Raw genomic sequence first — 22364 nt, 5'->3', positions numbered from 1 at the left:
CACGACGACTAAATCGTGCAGTAGTCTAGGATTTCTGAATAGCGTCATGCCCAAAACGTTCTCACTCAGTAGTAGGATTGCATGATGAGACAAATGAAGTATATTAAAAGCTCACTTTATTCAAAGTGACCTGCCACAGCTTTTGAGCATGATCAATGGCGCATCTGGCTTTGTTTATGGACTATAGTATCTACACTATATTCATGAACAAAGAAGATAAGAAAAAGTGACAACACAAACTGAGTTTGCTAAAGCTTGATGTGAACATGTAAGCCTAGGATCATTGATATATTGTTGTTGATCTTTTTGTTCTAATACATGTTAGCTATTCACATGATTGAAATCACAATAAATTGAATCTATTTTAGTTGTTTGATGTTCACACTAATTATTTTCATTTTGCAAGATGTACTTAAACAGTATGAAAGATAACAGCATTTTCTGAGAGCAATAGGCTACTGAAACTAGATAAACTGTTTGTATTGCTGTAAGCAATAGTCAACCTTAATTAAACTGTAATGGTTAGTGCAACCATTACTTCCATGTTGACATCTGTCCAACCCATACAGCTTATTACTATTATCAACATTTTACATTTGCTGTCATTTAGGTGGTGCTAATTGATGTCTGACTAGCAAGAAATTAAGGGTCTTTGAGAGATAAATCAAACTACGTTGGTCTTGACGTCAAGAATTATCCAAAGTAAAGATCATTTTTAGTACATTCATTTCTCATCTAAAAAGGGATTTCAATAAAAATGTCAGGTGATACAAGCTGACATCACGCTGTGTTTAAAACTGTGTTTAGTGTCGACACCATATTATGAGGGGTCAAGCTTCTTTTCTGCTAGTGTGTTTACGGCTGGGTTTTGATATTCTTTTAGATTTGGGAAAATATTACAATGGTAGGTGATTCCTGCTGCATTAAACCATTGTTGTTAATGGTGTTAAATGTTTCCAAATATAATTGCTTGCCATTGGCATTCAGCTTGTCCCAGTAGGGCCCACTTTCTTTTTCTTTTCCTAGGGATAGGGTTAGCACGAGCCTCACAAGATGGTGGCTGCATGCAATGCAGCATGACGTAGCTTCGCATTCTCTATTCAGGTTATGGTTCAAATGCAGGTATTGCGCATGAATGCTCCCTTTAGAAGGTTACGAGTGATTTTCAACTCAACCAGGACATGCTCCTGTGGAGAGGCATGTGACAAAAAAACAATGATATGAATGATATGAGATATGCAATAGAACAAATAATCAACCAAAACAATATCACAAAAAGATATCCTTCCACACATTCTTTTGGAACTATTTGTTGCCAAGGGGATAAAGAGGCTCCAGTATTCCTGTCTGGAAGTCACTGGAAGGTTGCCTTCACTCTCCTCAGCGTGTCCTGGATGAGGCGTGTGTGTCTCTCGGCGTGGAGCTGGTGGAAGTTGGCGTCGTTGTCTGCGGCCAGCAAGTGGACGTCACAGGTGCTGAGGTGGGCAATGCGCAGCCTCAGGTAAGCCTGGAGGTCTGGGTCAGCACTGTAGGAGAACACGCTGTCCTGGAACGCATGCACCTGGCTCACTACCTTCGCTATGGTCCTGTGTGACCATGGACGGAAGAGAGGAAGGATGGGGGAGGGGAACAGGGAAGAAGGAGAGAGAGAGAAAGAGAGAGAGAGAGAGAGAGAGAGAGGATGAAGGGAGAAAAACAAGCTTGTTTCCAGGGAGCTGGAGCACTGTAATATGGCTAGCATGATGTACCTGAGTATGTTCAGCATCCAGTATGTGAGTGACCTGAATTTGAGAGGGGAGGGGTAACCCTGGGTCCAGCTCCACCAGCTGTGTCTCTGCCTCTGCCTGCCAACCCTCCTGACCCCAGCATCTGGCTACAACCATGCGTGTCTCACCACCTGTCCAGCCTCATCTCCACCAATCACATGCCCTTCTCCAAATGCCATCTGGCCAGACTATGGCAACGGCAAGAAGAACCCAAATCCTACACGACGACGGTGGATCAGGCAGCTGTGTCATTACCGTCTACCGTGACTCGTGCTGACCCTAGCATCTGGCCGCCATATTGAAGTGGGAGGAGAAGGACATGGAGAAACTAGTGCCAGCTGAGTTTGGTGACAACTTGGCCGACTTTCTTACGTCAGGACAAAGTTAATATCTATGTCGGGCTTGGGAAAGGGGGGTGATGGATTTGTATTTGACTACTTATTTGATTACTTCTGAACCTGTCGATGAGTTTTACTGTGGTGACCAATGCAGTTATAGTGTGGGTCATTTCACCTGAGCTTGGGCCATTTGTAGGCCCCGCTGGTCAGGGTGAAGGCCCCGATCTCCAGCTGCTGAAGGTGCATAGCCAGGATGTGGGCGGAGGGGAGGGTGGGTCTCCTCCTTCCCTGATCTCCACCCATCAGACACAGGTTGTCACTCTTCAGAAAGACCTGTGGGGGGGGATTGGATGTTTACAAGTTTTCCTGTCACATTACCTCACAGTAAAAAGTTCTACGTTTGAGGAAAGACAGAGAGTTAGTAAGCGTGTGTTATTTTATGCTAGAAAGTTCATTTTGTTTTCAAAGAACCTCAAATTTGTCTTTTTGAAAGCAACACAATAAAAACCCGGGCAGCTGTAAATGAATCACAGCATTTTACACATGCTAAAATATACTTGTTTTTTCCACTGATTTGCCTTGCAGCACAGGCCTCAACATATGAACAGCATGAAGCGAGGCAGAGAAATAAAAACACCAGATTGTTCATGAACACACAGAAACAAAATGACACAAACAAACACTAAACCACAACCACACCTGCACAGCACGTAGCTCCTCTAGAATCTCACACACTTTAGCAGACAGATGTTTCCAAGCCTGTAGGCAAGAAAGACAGGTTTATTTAGTAAGCAAGAAGTAGAACATTCAATTCAAGACAACAGTAAATAAAGTGCACGGGCAATCTGTCTTTTGAGACACACCAGGGGGATCCAAATGGCAGTTTTCTTAACTCTTCTTAATGTGTTTCTTGATGCCAAGATACAGTTGTATTTTAATAGAATTGATTCTGTTTATTTGACATCAAACCCACCGGTAACTGCCGTACAATCACATTCTCTAGCCCTCCAAGGATCTGCATGGTCGTAGAAAAGTCTCTGGACTCATAGCAGTGTTTAGCAGTTAACAGAAACTTAGTCAGCAAAGCTGCTTGCGTCTGCAATAAAAAATAGCAACATGATAAACTTCTATCATTCCTTTGAAAAGCTAATGTATGTACCAGTGAGACAATGGTGAGAAAAGGAGGGGGGGTGGGTACAGGTTTAGGAAAGGGGAATGAGGATGGGGCAAACCCCAGTCTTTGCATTTGCTAAGTCAGGCAGCAGAAGGTTGAATATGAATGCAGGGCTGACAAGAGGGATATATCTCACCTTCACAGAGTCACATATGACAATCTCAGCTGAGACCCAGTTGGTGAAACTGTCAGCATATCTAAGCAGCTGCTGGAGGGGGCTGTCCTGAGTTGGCCCGTCACACACAAAGAGACTGCTGCCCTCTGCTGGAGGGAGATGGTGGGACACACTTCTGGTGGATATGAGAGTGAAGAACATTAAAATAACAAAGGAGTCACTTACAGACAACCCTGAGAGATTAAGGGGTGGGATACTCACTTGCAAGTCGCCTTATCTCTCACTCCCTGTGCTCGAGAATTCAGGAAGTGAACTGGGTGACAGCCTCGGAACATCTCCTGTATTAGGAACGTGATATCAGTGACCTATTTGTCTCTCCCTCGTGTTGAAAGAATGAGTATTTGTTTGTGAGCGAAATTAAGAAGTATGTGTTCACGTGTGTGTTTGCAGATGTGTGTGTGTGTGTGTGTGTGCGTGTCGGCACCTGCTGCAACATGGTGAGCTGCTGTGCTATGTGCTGAGCGCTGTGCTCGTTCTGGCTGAAGGGCTGGCGCTCCTCGCTGCGAAGGCAGACGCTGGACAGGTCCTCCATCAGGGAGCTGTAGCAGGGCCGCGGCAGGGCTGCCGCTATGGAGTACGCCTTCTCCTTGGGCAGGGATGCCTGGGGCTCCACCACTCTGGAGAACCTCCACTGGAAGCCCTACACACACGCACAGACACCTTTTTCCTGAGATGTCAGCATCAATGGAAATCTATATACATTTTAATTGGTTGTGCACTGGTGGATGATTGAAAGCTGTGTATTGAATGAACATGAGTTGGCCTGACCTTCCTCCCAGGGTCCTCAATGGAGTTCTTTCTATACAAGGAGTGGACAGATTGCAAGTCCTCCTCCTCCTGCATGCTGATAGGGCTGCTGGATCCCTGGCTCCACCTCTTCTTAGGAGAACGCTGGAGTGTGGCTAGAAGGCTCTCCCCCCTGCTGTCCACAGGAGACACCTGGACAAAAACACATGAACAAAATACATCACATATTGTGCGACGTAGCATATGATGTGACATTATGGCCGCAAGTTTGAAAATGCAGACCGTACCAAGACTGTTTTGGCTGGTCAATATGACAGTTCAAACAGGGTTTGTGTGAAAGGAAGTCACTATACAGAAATGAAAGCAAAGTTGAAATGGATGTTCACTGAAAAAAAAAGAAAAAAAAAAAAGATTCACAGAGATGCTCAACATCCCCGACCGATTGCTAGTTTGGAGATCCAATAATGAGTTGAAAAATTAACTTCAAACTAATTGTGTGTGAACAGTCAGTTGTTTAGCTACCTTGGAGGTGAGGAAGTTTTCCAGGGTGTTGTGTAGACTGGACTCCGGGCTGAAGTCCACCAGCCTACAGTCAGCCAGCCAAGCCTCCAACAGGTCCAGGCTGCGATGGTACACCTTAGCACTGTCCCCTTCTATGTCTGAATCACTTCTAGGGAACAGGCACACACAGACATACAAATGTGTGTGCACAGACATATGTACACAAATACCTAAAAATCACCAACACAAAAAAGAATCTCCTAAGATTCAATTGTGTTCTCAGAGTTTTAATGAGCACTATCACAGTAGCTACTGTAATTACATATAGCTGTACCCTGCCGCTCTGCTGAAGTTATCCATCAGGAACTGTAGGAACTCCTTTGGAGTGCAGAAATAACGATAAGTGTACAGGAACTGCTGGATATAGCCCTCCAAAGGTGCATTTCTAACAGAAAGGAAGGGAACATTGTTTACTATGTCTAGTTTTCTGTGGGAACCAGTTGATTCATTAATCTTAGATGCGACATTGAGATCAAACGTGGTGATAAATTCCATCCAGGTTCTGGAATTCATATCAGATATACAGTCTAATGAGCAGTTAGTCACCAAGCCCACCAGGGGGAGTACATGAGTAAGGAACCATGCTAATCCTGGAGGCCCACTGTACATGATTTATGTGTAATATAATGTGAGTCCTACCTAGCATACAAGTAGGCCATGAGGCCAAAGGGGGATCCAGCCTGCAAGGTGGTCTTCCCTCTGCCAGTCCCAAAGCTGAGCACCGTAGGGTCCTCAAAGGCCTGGAGCTCCAGAGAGCCAGGACCACGTGCAGCCAGGGAGGGGAGCAGGGATGCCTCTACACCCCACCGATCGATACTCAACACCTGGCCACCCAGACAATCACAGTCTGGGTCTCAATAACATTGAATAATTTGAATTACATTTACATTTAGTCATTTAGCAGACGCTCTTATCCAGAGCGACTTACAGTTAGTACAGGGACATTTTCCCCCCGAGGCAAGTAGGGTGAAGTGCCTTGCCCAAGGACACAACGCCTTTTGACACGGCCGGGAATCGAAATGGCAACCTTCTGATTACAAGCCCGATTCCCTAACCGCTCAGCCAACTGAATTAGGATATTTTGATTTCAATAATTACTAGTAAGTGGGTGTCAGGTCAATTTCTTTACCTCAAGATATTTCTTCACTGAATCCAGAAACTCCACTTTGGTTTTGAGCTCCTCAAGTTGGCCCTTTAATTTAGACAGCATGAGCTTGGTCTCAGAACCTGTAGAAGTGAATACTCATTAGGTCATACCTGAATCTCTAACTAGCATCTCATTCTAGAGAGCAAGGGATGTCTAGGGGCTCAATAAAAGGTACCTCTGTTTTTCCTCTCCTGATGGAGCAGCCTTTGGTAGAAAGTTCTGGTCTTTTTCAGATTCCTAGTCTCTATTATCAGCTGCTGTTGAAGCTCCTATATGATAAAAACATTCACTCAATACAAAGCCATGACAGGCACACATAAAACACAGCCCATGAGCACATCCAGTGGCTGTTCCCTTGAATCCTTCACCATGGAAACCGAAATCAATAGATCTTTTGAAGTGAGAGAGACCTGATCTACTCCAATAGAAACCTCTCGTCCTTTAAAACCTGAGAGTGGTCCTGTTGGACTACTCAGGTTGTAGAACAGCAGCACTGATTTCAAAGCCCACTAACAGACAAAGCCGAGTCATTAGAATTCTATTACAAATGATAATACTCTCACCACCAAATAGAGAGGATTGATCATGTTCATCTACAATGCAAGTTTGACTAAAATAATGAGCCAGTTATCCTAATCCCTCTCTTCCTTTTCATCCAAAAGCTTGACCTAGCCCTTGTTAAAATGATTATATAAAAAAAGATTTTGCCACCTTAATTAGATAATCTCATAGATGTATTGTATTGTACATGTTGCGGGTAAACAAAACAAAACCCAAAAAAATAGTATCTTAATTAAAAAATTACATACAAAATAAGTTATTTATAATATGCAAATGATTGCCTATGATCCTGCATGTTTTTCTAGATACAAGACAATTGCATTACCTCAAATAACTTTTTACTGTTTAACTTTGTCAAAGGTGACTGAATACATTATGTTAAATAACTGAAATGCAATATCCAACAACCAAATTCGATCTTGTTCAAATTAGAAAGTGTTCATACCAAAAGTGTTGAGTGAATAGGGAACACTGGCTACAGAGAACACTAAATTAAATTACGGTAATGAGGATGCGGACGCTATTGAATTGCTAATTCTTTATGTAATTCACCCCGCTTTGCTCTTTGGTTTATCTAATCACAAACCTATTTTTACCACTTGACTGATAAAACAATTGCTAAAAGTAATGCTTTAAAAACACACAGTACATTACTCGACGTACCTTTCAAAAGTGATATTTGGACAAGCTCAAGAACCGAGTTCGGCCATGATTCACAGCTGTTCTATTCTATTTGATGCCCAACCTCTTCTCCCAGGTCACCCACCTGTGTTTTCTGCTCCAGACAAGGAGATTCGGCGTGCTGTCCCAGGTTCAGGGTGTAGTTGACCACCTCCTGGCTGAAGCAGTCTTCCCCGTGGAACGCCAGGGCCCAAGACGGGCGAGGGCTAAGACCCTGTTCCTCAGCTCCAGAGCTGGGAGAGAGCAAGCGCTCAGACACCAGAGAGTCTGTATCCTCCATGTCCTCTGAGCAGTCAGGGCTGGTCTGGCCCTGGTGACCCCCTCTTGGGACCTCCTCTCTCCCCCAGGGAGAGCTGGCTTCAGAGGGGCTTTCATCGTCGCCCCCCACTGGATGATCCCCGCTCTCCATGGCCCCCGCAGCCGAGTCCTCTGCAGCCTTCACACCCAGACCTGTGGAGAGGGAGCAGAGAGAGGGAGGGAAGAGGGATGGATCAGGCAAATGACGAAAAGCCCCAGAAATGTCAGTGTGTCTGTGTCTCTGTGCCTGCGTGAGTGAATCTGTGTGAGAGAGCTTGAGAGAGACACCCAGCAGGGTTTGGTGGAGAAGACTCTCTAGGCTGAGCAGATTTCACTATCAAGTCTGTTAAAGTTGTTTGTTGGCTCACAGTGAGAGGCTAACCTTGTTATGTTGTTAGATTCTGCATAACAGGCATTCACCACCACTGAAGGCAGGTTATTTTTGGTGGAACTTTGAAAATCCAATGTTCTGTCACAACCTAGAGGACAGCATGTCTTGTGTGTTTAAGTAGCAGTGTGTGTGTGTGTGTGTGTGTGTGTGTGTGTGTGTCTGTACTTGCACAGGTCTGTATGAGAGACTGTGCACAATCCTTTATCAGTGTCTTTGGATGTGTGTGTGTCATGAAAAGTGTGGACATGAGTGTGTACAGGAACAGGAAGTGAACTCAGTGTAAGTGTGTGTTTCCACAACAACCCCTAGCAGCCAAGAAGAGCACTGTCTCAGCTTGAGTTGGGCCTTCCTCAATAAGCCTCACTCCTAACAACTTCATCCAGCAGCCAATCACCCCTCTTACAATCGGATCCAACTGACAGTCACAGCCAAATCAGTACCAACACCACAGCTTTGAATCGCCATTGAATTAGATATTTCCGAAACAACACACACCACATTATTGGTCTGACCAAATGACTGCAGACACAGTGACCATGATGTTTAAAGTGTGTCAGTTCCACTCCGAGCCCTACCTTGACAGCCATGGTGTAGACACTCCACTGGTATAACCTGTTGGGATCCTTTTCCGGCGTGGACAGTTCTGCCTTCAGTATCTCGGTGTGATTCCGTTTGGGTGTCCCTGAGTCCGGCCTCCTGCTCGATGGCAGTTCTCTCCCACACCTCTGGACGTCCCGGGTCACGGAGGTTCACGTTGGCGTTCAGGTCGAGTGGACGAAGTGGGAGCGGTTCCTTCCCCTCTCTCCTCCCTCTCAGGGGCGGGATGGCTGCCCTTTGACGAGGCTTTGATGGAGGCTGTTCATTAGAGACGCTGCATGGGGCACATCAGGGGGGAGAGAGGAGGAGAGAGAGAAAAATAGAGAAAAGAAAGGGTTAGAGAGCGAGAGAGCGAGAATTACAGGAAGAAATGAAAAGAGAGAGAGACGAAGATGAGAGATCGCACGACAGTCATGGCCAGACACAGAACGGGCACAGACATAAACACAGATAAACCATTGAGCCAGAACGGGAACAAATGCACTTCTAATAAAGAACATAACTCTTCACAGTTTAAGTTCAAGTTCACTGGAAAATGGGAAAACATAGCTTCTCCAAAAAGAAAACAGAAACACATCTGACAGAGAAAAGGAATGGGAAGATGAGTCAATATTAAAGCAGCAAAAAAGGGAATTACCTGTTCTCAAACCTAAAAATAAAAATGTTGACACCTATTTGCAACCATCCACTCCTCCAACAACACACAATATGAACTTAGACTGTACTGAGTACAGTCCTTAACATTTCCTAGTGTCCATTAGGACAGCATAGACGGAATGACATACATGGACCAAAGTAGAACAGAGCATCTTATAAACCATTCAAAACAAACCAATCGATCCTAAGCTGAAGATTCGACTTCCTGAACGCTGGGGTTGTCGTGATCAAACGGGCGGGCGTCGAGACAGATCCGTTTGTGTCCAGATTGAGCAGAGTGCTTCTGGTGTCTCCAGTCCCCCTAACAGCGAAAGACTGAGAGGAGCAGAGCCAGCCTCCTCCAGGAGAGAGGAGAGAGGACAGAGTCCTGCCCCTCTCAAGTGTGTGTGTGCTCTGGGCTGTGATGTCTCACCACCAGAGAAGATTAAAGGCTTTCTCCACACACTGCCCTCAGGCAGCACAGCCTGGCAAAACAGTGATGAAAAGGTGTCTGAGTAACCCCCCCCCCCCCCCCCCCCACTTCCCTTCACCGGCCACTTCGCCTCCCTGGTCCGTATGTGGTTGAAGGGATACGTGCCTTGAAGGAAAGACAGCCATATTACCCTCATTCCCCCTCCCACGGTCATTCATTTACACTTATGGATCGTCAATGCTCCTCACGGCTCTCTCAATGACACTGCAGGAGGATGACAAGAGGTTCTTTAATATCTTCAGCCAATCTACTACAGGAAAAACAAACACACTGGGCGAGCTGTTACCATAGGGACCTTTCTTGCTGGAAAGCTGAGTGAATGGAAGTGTGTGCCTGAAGTACATCGTGTGTGAATGCTGATTATAACTGGAAAGCGTTATTCTGGTGTGCGTTTCATTAGTGTGTGTGTGCGCAGAGGGTGGGTAGAGGAGAAGAAGAAGAAGATTGAAGCATCCAAAGTGTTTTGTTGAGGACTTGCATGTAAAACATTAAAATTCTAAGCACAAGCACTGCCAAATTTGGGCTTCTCTCTCTACTCTACAGAGAGCATCCAAGCCTGACTCATGTCTGTGTAAACAGAAGATTGAGAGAAATCCATCTGATAACACACATATCCCAGCCTACTTTAGGGAGTTGGGTTAAAACAGAAAGGGTTTTCTATCTCATTGACGTGAGTTAGCATCGGTGACAGAGATATGTAGCAGGAAAGTCATCCTCTTTCCTACTCACAGTGACGATAGGTTGTAGTTAACCAGACAGTAGAGCACTCCCAGTAAGTCCTCCTCCCAGTACAGATCTCTAAACTTCTCCTTCACGACATTGGCAAACGTGTGGTACTGTAGGTCCTTCAGGGAAAAGATGTACTCTCCTGGCATGGGGGTAAAGAAGAACGTCAATGAAAATGTGTCAAGTTGAAACACTGTTGGTTTGGTCATCAAACTATGCAATGGCTCAATCCCCTATCTTACAAGAACAACCTCTCTGTGAAAACGTATGCCAAATGATACGTAAATCCAACTGGATCCTCACCCATAGCCAGGTCCTCCTCTCCATTCTCTAGATAGCCATCGAAGGCAAACTCTCCCCTGAGCAGGGCGATGACCTCCTGTAGGGCAGGATGGATCTGGGGTGAGGAGAGTGACTCCCCCTCTGCCCTGGAGCATGTCTCCCCACTGGAGGACTCCGACATGGGCTCGGTGGGGTCCGAGGGAGGGCTGCAGGTGATGGGCCTTGGGTCAGGGTAGGGCTGGGGGGCTCCGGACTCCTGGCAAAGAGTCGGCTGGTCTCTAGAGGTCATTGTTAGACCCACAAAGTCACTTCCAAGCTCTCCTGGAAGAAGGGGTTGGCCTTGGAGGGAGTGGGATGAAAATGGAAGGATGACTTCCAACTCAGTGGTCGCATCTGGAGCAGATATGTGAACAGGCACCAAGGTGAGACTCCCCGTCTGGAGGTCCTGACGAAGGAGGAAGTTATTAAAAACACCACAGCCAGTGAGATGGGAGCAGGATGAGTTTAGAAGAGGAGGGATTCTTGCTTCCTGATTGGAAAATTCAGAGGCAGTCAGTGATGGAGAGCTGACCAGTGTATTGGCACTGGAGGCCGTGGAGGAGGAGTGTCGTGTGGCTCTTTGATCGACAAGGCTTCCTCCCTGCCTGTCTGACTGCAGGTATCTGTCTTCCTGGGTTAGGGGCGGGGCTTCACGGCGTGGGGTGGGATCTTGGTCCTTGTCTTGTGCGTGTTGACTGTGACTGCCTCTTGTGAATTCATCCACAGTTCTGCAACACAAACGTAAATGCTTCACAATCTGCCATTGAGGTAATTAAATGGTGTCAATGGTGTGGTCGTAGGTTTGTCATGTCCGACCATCTCCCGTTTGCCAAGTCCATCATGCTAAAGGAGACTAAAGGACGGCCCATTACCCCTGACTGTCAGAAGCAGGTGGAGGACTCTCCTCGTCTGGGTCTCGCTCTTGGGTCAGGATGATGGGGGTGAAGTGTGTGGCAGAGGAAGTGAAAGCCTCCGGGAGCTGCAAGCTCCTGCTGATTGGATAGCTATGGGGAAGAGGGCCAGGCACAGGAGCCAATCGGCTCTCAGTGGCCGTGGGCACAAATCCTACACACAGTTACAACAAGGCCAGTTACAATGTCCTGGGTAGCGTTTCATAGTGTGACGTTTCCAGTACATGCCACACTAGCTGCTACTGTTTCTGTTGTATTTTTCTTCAAGAGAAAAAGAAATGTTTGCAATTTAATCAAACGATCCTACCACTCTTGATATGTGTTGGCTCCTCACTTCTTTCACTATCCATCCCATAACGGTCCTCTCTATCTACGGTCCTCGAGTGTGGCTAAAAAGAAGATTTGGTTTTAAACTAACAGAATGTATTAAGTATGTTAACATATGTGTGACAGGTGTTTTCAGGAAACAGAGCTGTACCTGATGCACTCTGCTGATGAGCTTCTTCCAGACACTCTCTGCGCTGGTCCCCTGGCGGAACAGGTAGTCCCTGCAGCTCTGGAACAGCAGGCACACAAACAATCATCAGAATCCCATCAGAACTTGAATTGTTACTCACACGGGTCAATCTTGACAACACTTCACTTATTGTATGGCGCACTGTCCATTCAAATGTAATTATAGCGTAATGCGAGGGCCAAGTCGTTTCATTACAAATCACCTGTAAAGTAAAAGTAAAATAACATTTTCAGATAACGAAACATAATTAAGAGCATTGTGATCATTCAAATGTAATAAAGTCATGGATGTGGATGAGCTTATTAAGTATCTGAGTGCTGTAAGAAGCTCAGTCAACAGTTTGCACCTTTTTAGCCATTACAATGGAAGGCCTTTCTATCGGGGTTCTCTTGGCCATCTCCAGGAGTAACCTCTTCAGTTTGCGGGGCATGGCCAGCTTCTGATTGGGTGTCAGGCTGAACTTGGCGGTGGCCCAGAGTATTGCAGCCACTCCATACACACAGGCCTAAGACAGACAGACACGACAAGAGAGACATGTTGAAAGACAGAACAGAGTGAGAGAGGGACAGAGAAAGAAAGAGAAAGCCAAGAGAGGGAGAGGGGAACAATTATGTAACTTCAACTGTGTGTTGAAACTTTTCTGAGAACATTGAAGTCAGAAGTTGAACCAAACCTTTTCAGTTACAATCCCATGCTCCTGAAACTCAGGGGCCAGAAAAAAGGCATCACAAGATCCTGGGACAGAACAACAAGACTGAATTATGGAAGGCTCTTTTCACAGAAGTATTGCTTCAAAATCGTTGCTCGATAAGTAATGACGCTACATCAATGAAGAGATGTCAATAAAGAGAACTGAAAGAATAAGAAACGAGGCTGAAATAACCATATCATTCCACAGGACTTCTGACTGTATGTGTGTGTATATAAAAAACACATTACCTGTGTTTCTTGATTTCAGGAACAGCATTTCTCCCTCGCAGCCCACATAGACGGTCTCCAGGCATAGGAAGGCTTTAGAAGAGCCAAGACAAAGTGAATCACAAAGATCAACGCAATGGGATCTATCAAATGCACGTCAACACTCACAGCATTTGAATCAATACCGTCGGCTTGAAGGTTATTCGCTCACTCTGGTTTGTCAGAGACAGGAGCAGGTGAACGTAGGGGGGGTCAGTGCAGCCTCCCAGAAGGAAGGAGAGAGAACTGGACTGACCTGGATAGTCGATGTAGGTCTGGAGTGTAGACAGGCAGGTGTGACACAGAGCCCACAGCTCGTTAACAGACAGCCTCCGCCCACACTGTGTGAGCAGCTCCCTTAGAGAGATCCACTGCGTAGGACACACACGCACACACACACACACACACACATTATGATAGAAACCAGGAGTACACCGTGAAACAGCTCAACACCATACATGAAGATATGTCTGGATCTGAAATGACGGCACAACACCAAAGCCATATCTTGTCTCATCACCTCGTCCTGAGATTCTTCATTGAGGCACAGCATGCTTTTGGTCATGTGGTTATTAGGAGTGTAGAGGTGGTTGGGCGCTGGAGTCTCGTCGCTGGTCGAGTCGAGCGATGCCTCCAGGTCCTGACTGGAGCAGGAGGACGTTCTGTCCTGAGCTCTACTGTGACTAGCATCCGACTCTGATGCACCTCGACAGACAGGCTGGTCTCGGGTGACCTCGCGCGTCCCACTGTCCCCGACGGAGATCCCACGCGACTCAGAACACTCCGACGGGCTCTTCCCCTGCTCTCCTCTGTGGAGCCTGCTACTCCACACTGGTCTGTGGGACAGGACGTGCCCCTCAGCCCCTATCTCTGTCAGGTCACACACGGGCACGCTGATGTCCCCGTGGGGGGTTGGGGGCAGGGAGGGGGGGTTGTTGGAGTCCGGGACGGAGCAGGAGCGGTTGAGGGCTCCCCTCACCCTACCGGATCGATCCTGCGCTCTCCGCCGCACCGGGGAGCTGTTCTGGGACCGGCAGTCTGACTGGGCTCCGAAGATGTCCTCGTCTTGGGCCTCCCCTTCCCCGTCTCCCTCCCCCATCACCTCGGCCCAGAGGGAGACGTCCCAGGCCTCACAGACGCTCCTCCTGGAAAGGCCGTTCGACTCCGGCCTCTCAGCTGGGGGATGTGGGTCAGCGTCCTGGGTGCTGTCATCTGAGCTGGTCCTGTGGAGCTGCCGGCTGCTCTTTGGCTGCTGCCACCTGGCTTCCCAGGAGCTCTCAGGGCCATCTGTGGAGAAACGCAGACCTTGTGGTTCCACACACACACAGAGGACCACAGTAGGAACCAATGCATACAATGAATACACAACGTGTGGCGACCTTGGAAAGTGGAGACCGATTCTATGGAAAGAACTCTCCGTCCGATGGAGGAGAGCTTTCTGCACACGGCTGCAGAGGAGGTGTGAGCTAGTTTGGATTCGGCCAGGGAGAGTATGTCCTGTGGGAACAAACACAGTTTATTCCCATAATCAATGCTCTGAATGCGTGTCGGTGTGCGTTCGCGAATAACGAATTGCAGTACCACTGCTCATCCATACAGTGCCGCTATAGAGACACGTGTTTCTGTCTGACTGTGAAGCACACAGACGCTTTACAGATGTGTTTGATGACCTGTGGACGTGGCCTGTCCTCTGGCCTCTCCTCCTGCATCTGGTCCAGCAGTCTCTGAGTCTCTTCCCCCGGCTCCGCCTCCAGCTCGGGCTCGATCACAAAGTCCAGCGCCGCGGAGAGGGTGGAGCCCAGAGAGAACACGTGTCCCTGGAGCAGAGAAGAGGCAGCACAGTCGACCTCACGGTGAACCCAAACAGCAACAGAACTGTATTTTAGAGAAACTAAAGCAAGGACGGTGTCTAGTGTAAACACTCAGCTCACGTTAGCGTCTTAAATCACTTTTGTAGTCGTCGACCGTCATGAGCTACTAACATCGCAGCCTCAGACAAACCCCATAGAACTCGTTCCTCATATATGTGGCATATTGTTTAATGTGGAGCTTACTTGGCACTAGTGTTGGTTTAGAGAGCTATTCCTCAGAGCCATTACAAAGTCAATAAAGCTAGGGCAGGTCAGTCTGGCCAAGGCCAGGGCAGACCTCCTCCTCTCTCACACTCCCGCCCTCTGATCCATCATAACTGGCAGGCCATATACACGCCTGGCAGCCTCATCTAACTGATGAATCATCATCCCTCCATCACTGCACGGTTTGCTGTGATACCAAGAGTCAGAGGGGACCAACTAATGGGCCACCATAAAAAAGCCATATGGAAATTCCGTAATGTCTTTATAGGCGTTTAGAGAGAGAAAGATGAAAAGCTTCTCACCTCAGTGAACTGCAGTATTATCATATGTTGCGCATACCCAGGGCTTTCATTTGGAAAAAATGGGTCTGTCAGTAGCAATTAAAGTTGGCTATTCGACTCCCCACAGAATCTTAGGCAGGTGTTTTTGAGGCACTATCATAGACATTATGTTTGCTGAAAACAATATGGTATTTATGCGGTGGAGAGAGATCTGAAACAGATCTGAAAGTGTGAGTCCAAAATAGCTGACTGAAGTCCTCCTTTCTGACAAACTTAGATTGTGCCTCAAGTAAACATGTCAAGAGAGAGAAAGGTAGGGAGAGACGGACGGAGAGTGAAAGAGCGAAAGAGAGAGACAGACAGAGGGACAGACAGAGGGACAGACAGAGGGACAGACAGAGAGACAGACAGAGGGACGGACAGACAGAGGGACAGACAGAGGGACGGACAGACAGAGGGACAGACAGAGGGACAGACAGAGGGACAGACAGAGGGACAGAGAGACAGACAGACAGACAGACAGAGGGACAGACAGAGGGACAGACAGAGGGACAGACAGAGGGACAGACAGAGGGACGGACAGACAGAGGGACAGACAGAGGGACGGACAGACAGAGGGACAGACAGAGGGACGGACATACAGAGGGACAGACAGACAGACAGACAGAGAGAGACAGAGAGACAGATTGTATTTGACGACAATGAGGGATCCACATGATGTGTTCACTCACCTCAAACGTACAACCAGTCTTGTCAAACTCAGGAGGTATAAAGGAGCCCTCAGGATCATCTGCACAGCCATCATACAACAATACAAATTGTAGTAACCTAAACTCTAACAACATATGGTAAACACTATTACATACAGTACCAGATTAGTGCACTACAACTTAAAATACCTTCATATCCAACTTTAGACTAAGAGGTGTGCACAATAACATAGACAGAACAGTAAAGCGGAACATCCAGTGTTTGTATTTGGTTTCAAGTTAATTTATGTATAAATATGCATTTATGCATCAACACACAAAAGGGAATCAAATTGGATAGTCTCTGGCATCGAACAGCGTCAACTAAGCACCCCAAATGACACAAATTGGAGCAATTACTCCAACACGCCATAACCTAGCTCATCCACAGTCCCCAAGTCATCTGCATGCTGTCACTCATGCCTGTAATCTCACCGCTAATCCCTAACTGATAAGGGCAACGTTATCTACAGATCAGAGCCCAGACGCTCTGCGCCAACCTCCGTCTTAACTAGGCCAGCGTCTCTTCTGGGTACAGCAGGGAGCACACAGCCCCACCCCACCCGCCCTGCTCCACTCTGCCTGTATCCCCAGTTGGAGCTGTGAGTTGTGGTTGTAGGGTGAGAGTGGCGGTGGGGGGTGGAAGTGGGTCAGGACAGATTTGGGGCTGTCTTGTAGGAGTTATGATGTCCTGTTCCAGGTAGGTTCAAGGACGGGCTGAGACACCTTCGGTTGGAAGGTTGGAACGGTCAAGGAGAGGGGAGTTCTACTGGGCCCACACAGACGGATGGGGGGGGAGGGAGGGGGAGAGGAGGCACGAGGGGATGTAAAGAGAACACAGGGCAAAGAGAGTGAAAGAAGGGTCGTATTGCAGGAGGGGATTGGTTGTAATAAAAGTAATACTACAACATACAGCATCTGGACACTATGCTGACAAATGAATGTTGGGGCTTATCTTGATATTCACACCATGTTTTATTATGGGTTAGTAAATGGCTTGCTTGTACACCATACTCCAGCATATGGAGTAGACAGATGTTAGAATCTGGCCATGATGAGTAAGCTACCTAGAGCCATCCCTTTCATGACAACCTGCATCATAATAGACATCCTGTGCGTGGCACATTTGTGGTGCTTGCTCAAGCTAGTTCTCATCACCAACTTCCCCTCAAGGTCACTTTGACACCCACACCAGCCAAAGTCTATGACGTTGCTCAGATGAGAGGAACACACCCAGTTAAACATCCTCCATGAGAGCCCCATGGGCCAAGAGAAGACAGCAGAGCCCTGGAGAGCAGAGAAGGACTGACGACTACAAGGATAGACTATCAATGGCCAAGGAACAGTGACTGCAACAACCAACATCAATTTACCAACAACATCGTTTAAATTAATTGTGTACGTCCTAATGACAGCATGTTATAAAAACAACACAACCCAAATCCATGTTCATCAGCTACAGGAAAACTTTACTTGTGAGTAAAGAGTGTAGGAGCAGATATGTATTCAGTGTTTATGGCAGCCTTGTGCACCCAGAGTGAATCAGATACACTAATGAACAGCTGACCGCCAGAGCAACCGTTACCAGGACAACGGTCCCCCTGACAACTCTCCCTGACACTATTCAGCTCATCAATGCTTATCAATAGCTGATGAAAATTGGGGATCCATGGATAGTGTGTTTGTGTGTGGGGGTGTGTTGGTGTGTGTTTGTGTATGTTTGTGTGTGGGGATGTGTTGGTGTGTGTTTGTGTGTGGGGGTGTGTTGGTGTGTGTTTGCGTGTCTGTATCTGCCTATGTAACAGGCAGGGACGTTACCCTGTTTAGTGGGAGACTAATGAATGCAGTATTTGTGAGCAAGACAGATAAATAGGGAAAATGGAGGACAGAGAGAAGATGCATTAAAGAGAGCGAGTAAGAGAGGGAGAGACATAGAGAAGATGCATTAAAGAGAGAGACTAAAAGAGGGAGAGATAGAGAGAAGATGCATTAAAGAGAGAGAGAGAGAGCAAGAGAGGGAGAGACAGAGAGAAAGAGATAGATATCGTCTTGGCCAGAAGAATATTTCACTCAGACCAAGGGATAAGGCGAGGCAGCAGAGTACATCTAAAGTATTGAGGATGTGACTTCACCTCCCCTGTGTTCTCTCCTCCTGTCCCACTCTCTCTCTCTCCCTGTCAAGGAGAGGAGGACTGCAGACCTCTGCACAAGCTCTCAGATGTAATCACTCAGAAGCTCAGCGTTTCAAATGAGGACTTTGCAAATGCAGCCAAATTTGCTATCCGATGACTCTAGAACTCTGGGAAAGGTGCAGCTTTGATTTTGATGTGAAGAGGTCTGATTGGAATAAAAAGTACAGTTAGCTACAAAACTTTTAATTTGAAGACAGAGTTAAAAAGTGGCAGAAAAAGGTAGACAGACAGTGAGAGAAGACCAGAGAGTGAGAGACTGACGAAAAAGAAAGAAAAAAAATATATATATAGAGAGAGAGAGAGAGAGAGAGAGAGAGAGAGAGAGAGAGAGAGAGAGAGAGAGAGAGAGAGAGAGAGAGAGAGAGAGAGAGAGAGAGAGAGAGAGAGAGAGAGAGAGAGAGAGAGAGAGAGAGAGAGAGAGAGAGAGAGAGAGAGAGAGAGAGAGAGAGAGAGAGAGAGAGAGAGAGAGAGAGAGAGAGAGAGAGAGAGAGAGAAAATGAGAAAGAGGGGAAGAGACCTGATGAGTCCTGTGATTTTTGAACTGGGGGCTGCCATATTCAGTGTCAGTTGTGAACTGCCTAGATACCACAATTTACACCAAACACAAGATGTTAAACATCACAACATATTAGAACAGCATTAACCCTCACAGGAAAAATCCACAGCAGTATCAGTGAGTTATGTTTGAATACCTCCGAAGTGACGGAGGGTGCTGAGTTCACGTCAAGGTGTGTGGACTTACCGCTGAGCTGCTCCATGAAACACACGTTGCCATGGGCGTTGAAGGCAAGCGTGTCGGGTGTTATACACAAGGTGTGAAAGAGAGACGAAGGGCCGATGCTCTGCAGGGCCAACACACACTCCACACACACCGCCCACACCTCCTCCTCACAGAGACAACTGTCCCGCAAGGAGAGGATATCTGCCAGCGACACGTTCTCCTAAGGTATAAACGCACACATACACACACACAGTATTTGTACATGTCATGGTCGTGCATCAAAACACCTACACACACCCACAACTCCATATGTAATGCTACATTGCCAAATAGCTACATTTAGTAATTGTGTTATGGAGAGTCTAAAGAGCTATCTGAAAGACTGCATGGTGAATATTTAGGGAATCATACATATGTAATGAGGATAGAATTGTTTGTTGGGTTGGTGCGAGTGCACAAAAGCAGGCCTTTTCTTGTACTCTGAGAATTATAGAGAGTCCATTGTGTAATACGCAATACTCTGAAATTCCATTACATGCCTAAACCGTGACGGAACAGTGTCTTCTTATTCTCTCAAATTATTCAGAAAATTGCCTGGTCCCCATTATTTGGAAAAAGACTAAAAGCCCTCAAAGTTTTATACCAAAGCTGGGTTTTGGGCCTGATGACTGAATATCTTATTCGCTTTGATGTTTGCTTCAAATACTCCTAAAAATATCATAGTCTTGTGTTTTCTAGAAAGATTTAGGGGGGATGTTTGGGAAAGCTTCTTTAACTGGTCACGGCTGATTGTCTTAGTTTCACTTGGATCGAACCACCTACAGACCAAAGTTAATACATGCGCACATACACAGCCGTGTAGAACACAGCACAATTACAGGGCATAAAACTGCCACTTTCAGCAATAGCACAAGCCCATAAATAGCCTGTTTCCCTTGAGAACAGTGCACAGAAACACGGGGAGTCTCTCTCTCCTCAAGTTAAATATGCCGTCCTACATAAGTTTCTCCCCACAAACCCAGCGCTCTAATGAGACCAATGCTCTCTGGAGCTTGGTAGAGGTCTAAAGGACAACTGTCAGAGGGACCAGGGAAAAGAATGAATGAGTTTCAGAAAACGAGGGGGGTGGTGAATAACTGATTGTGTGGCTAGGCAGCTGGGGGAGTTAGATAGTGACAATTTGACAAGTGGAGAGTTGGCAATATCCCTGCTATTAGTTTTATTACTTTATTTCTAGTCTACTTCCTATTATTAAACCCTTTTGTAGAATAACGTTTCAAAATTAGACAGAGTATGTTATTAGCGTACTGTTTAAGAATGTAGCCTACAGATCAGTAAACCAGGTCACTCCATTTAGACACTCCTGCTGTTTGATAAATATCACAGTAGCCTACTGCAAACAGTTGCACAAACAATTAGGGGAGTTAAACAGTTGGGGACAGCGTTGACGGCATTAAATCAATGGGTCAAAAGCATTATCAATCAATGTCCATTGAGACTACATTAACATCAAGTGCATTCTTGACAATACTAGCCGAATTCACAATTATAAACACCCTTGGGATCAACACTAGGGACTACACCAGCATACCGCAGTAAATCTCTCTGGTGTATTCGTCTAATTTACAAACACAGAATAATCAATCTTACCTCATCTTCAAGGAGTGGAGGTAGATGTTCTTGTTCATAATATTCTTCTTCTTCATCCTCTGTACCTGAATATGCGAATACTGCATCAGTTTCGGATGTCCCCATTTTAATTAGTTTGATTCAGGACTCATAGCGTTTGAAGGTATAGTCGTAGTATGATACCGCATTACTGAACAGCTTTCTCCTGTGGTGTCCTGCCAACATCTATTGAATCAGGATAGTAGGTGCACCAAACGCGAAAGCTGTGAACTACTTTTTAGGTTGTTCATTGCTCAACTAACAACATTATGCGGCATTCCACGAGACAAAGTCACTGCGGTTCGTCTCGTCCAAAACACCGAAGATATCGACAATTTGACCATAGCAATGCGTGTAAATGTGTATTGTCAATTGTCAATCCTAATCGATGGTAACAGAGGAGTTTGCCAACTATATGCTGTCATGGCAACGACTGCCGCACCACCACAGAAACAATCAACATAACGATATTGAACTGCAGTTTCCTCCTCCCTGTAGCTGTAGAATGTGTTTTGGATTTGGTCTTCCAGATTCCTTCAACGCCTTCAAAAGCAATTTGTTGGAACGTTTCGTGACTCATGTACGGGGGCTGACTTCTCCCATAGGAGTTCATCTGCTGCAAAGAATGTGGCGACTTTACTCATATAGAATCGCGACATTAATAGCAAAAAACGGGATGGAACATAGATTGCAAAGGACTATTTTAAACACACCATTGAATAGATGCAAATACAAATGTAAAATGTTACCGCTATTTCTTAAACTTTGAAATAATTCACTAGTGCCATAGAGTCAGTCTGATACTGGAATATATTTTGCCAAGAGATAATATTACATAGCCTCAAGAGCCTTTTGGAGTATAGATGTATTTACTCTTTTACAGCTTTATTGTGTCATTGTCTCTCACACACACAATGTATTCTATTTTCTAGTCCACAATCACCTCTGCCAAGTCTGTCTCTCTTGTGCTGTCTGTCATGGCTCACCCATCACTTTGCATTAAGCTACACACCATCCCCACTTTATATTATTGAATAAAATATGGGTCAGACTTTGAAGACTAACTGAGCCTACCTCTGTGGGAAGCGTTCTATACACCCCTGGTCCCAGCAAACTGAAAAGAGCACGCCATTACTGGGTGCTCCTAGCTAACATGTATACTGCTTATGCCTTCGATGTTGATGTCGAGGCACTTTGGGCGCCTGCCTAGACAGGGGTGGCAGGGAATGAGATTGCTGTTATGTTGGCAGTGCCCTGTGGCACTGAGCAGTGATCGAGAGGTCTGTCTGGCCAGACGGGGGGGAAAGACTATTGGATTGGTTGGCTATCGGACATGTTGAGAAATTTGGGCAACACTTTTATGAGGTTAGCCGCCAAACAATTAATGGGGGATACGCATTCTTAAAACGACTCTGCCACATTAAACAAGAAAAGTAGTTCATTTTATCATAGTTGGCAGCTCTTTGTTCTGAACTAAGACTTCTACTGTATTCCCAGAGTAATTCATCTTAATAAGAATTAGTCACAAAGCCAGGGAACGCTTCAGCTCCTGCCCTTTGAGAAAGGCTTCTGCAGTACACAGATGAGACTGCACCAGGCACAGAGTCGGTGGACAATGGCAGCTGGAGTCATCTGATAACATTTTGGCAACACCGTGCTAACCTTTAGGATTTAACAATGAG

General features: G+C 46.2%; 1 protein-coding gene across 8 annotated transcripts; it reads right to left on the bottom strand.

Moving 5' to 3' along the window:
- Positions 1 to 94: 94 nt before the first annotated feature.
- Positions 95 to 21278, bottom strand: LOC134022401 (kinase non-catalytic C-lobe domain-containing protein 1). Of its 8 annotated transcripts, none has more exons than XM_062463885.1 (30): positions 20665 to 21265; positions 19036 to 19234; positions 16084 to 16142; positions 14667 to 14813; positions 14376 to 14493; positions 13517 to 14283; positions 13253 to 13367; positions 12979 to 13050; positions 12713 to 12774; positions 12386 to 12544; positions 12001 to 12078; positions 11830 to 11911; positions 11484 to 11676; positions 10594 to 11339; positions 10294 to 10432; positions 8414 to 8709; positions 7236 to 7600; positions 6084 to 6177; positions 5891 to 5988; positions 5401 to 5585; positions 5024 to 5146; positions 4723 to 4870; positions 4222 to 4392; positions 3878 to 4093; positions 3655 to 3731; positions 3415 to 3568; positions 3078 to 3200; positions 2804 to 2863; positions 2280 to 2437; positions 95 to 1586 (listed from the first exon to the last, which is right to left on the bottom strand). In XM_062463885.1, the coding sequence occupies exons 1-30, from the start codon at positions 20767 to 20769 to the stop codon at positions 1355 to 1357; spliced, it is 5541 nt and encodes a 1846-aa protein (XP_062319869.1). In that variant the 5' UTR covers positions 20770 to 21265; the 3' UTR covers positions 95 to 1354. The 8 variants fall into 8 exon arrangements, 6 of the variants coding, with proteins under 6 accessions (XP_062319869.1, XP_062319870.1, XP_062319872.1 ...); XM_062463886.1 differs by having other exon boundaries at positions 3415 to 3565; XM_062463888.1 differs by having other exon boundaries at positions 4723 to 4867.
- Between the last annotated feature and the right edge of the window lie 1086 nt (positions 21279 to 22364).

Source organism: Osmerus eperlanus, chromosome 6 (assembly GCF_963692335.1).
Source record: "Osmerus eperlanus chromosome 6, fOsmEpe2.1, whole genome shotgun sequence".
In the NCBI taxonomy this organism is placed as follows: domain Eukaryota; kingdom Metazoa; phylum Chordata; class Actinopteri; order Osmeriformes; family Osmeridae; genus Osmerus; species Osmerus eperlanus.
Note: the sequence above shows the minus strand (reverse complement) of the source record. Positions and strands in the feature narration are given on the sequence as shown.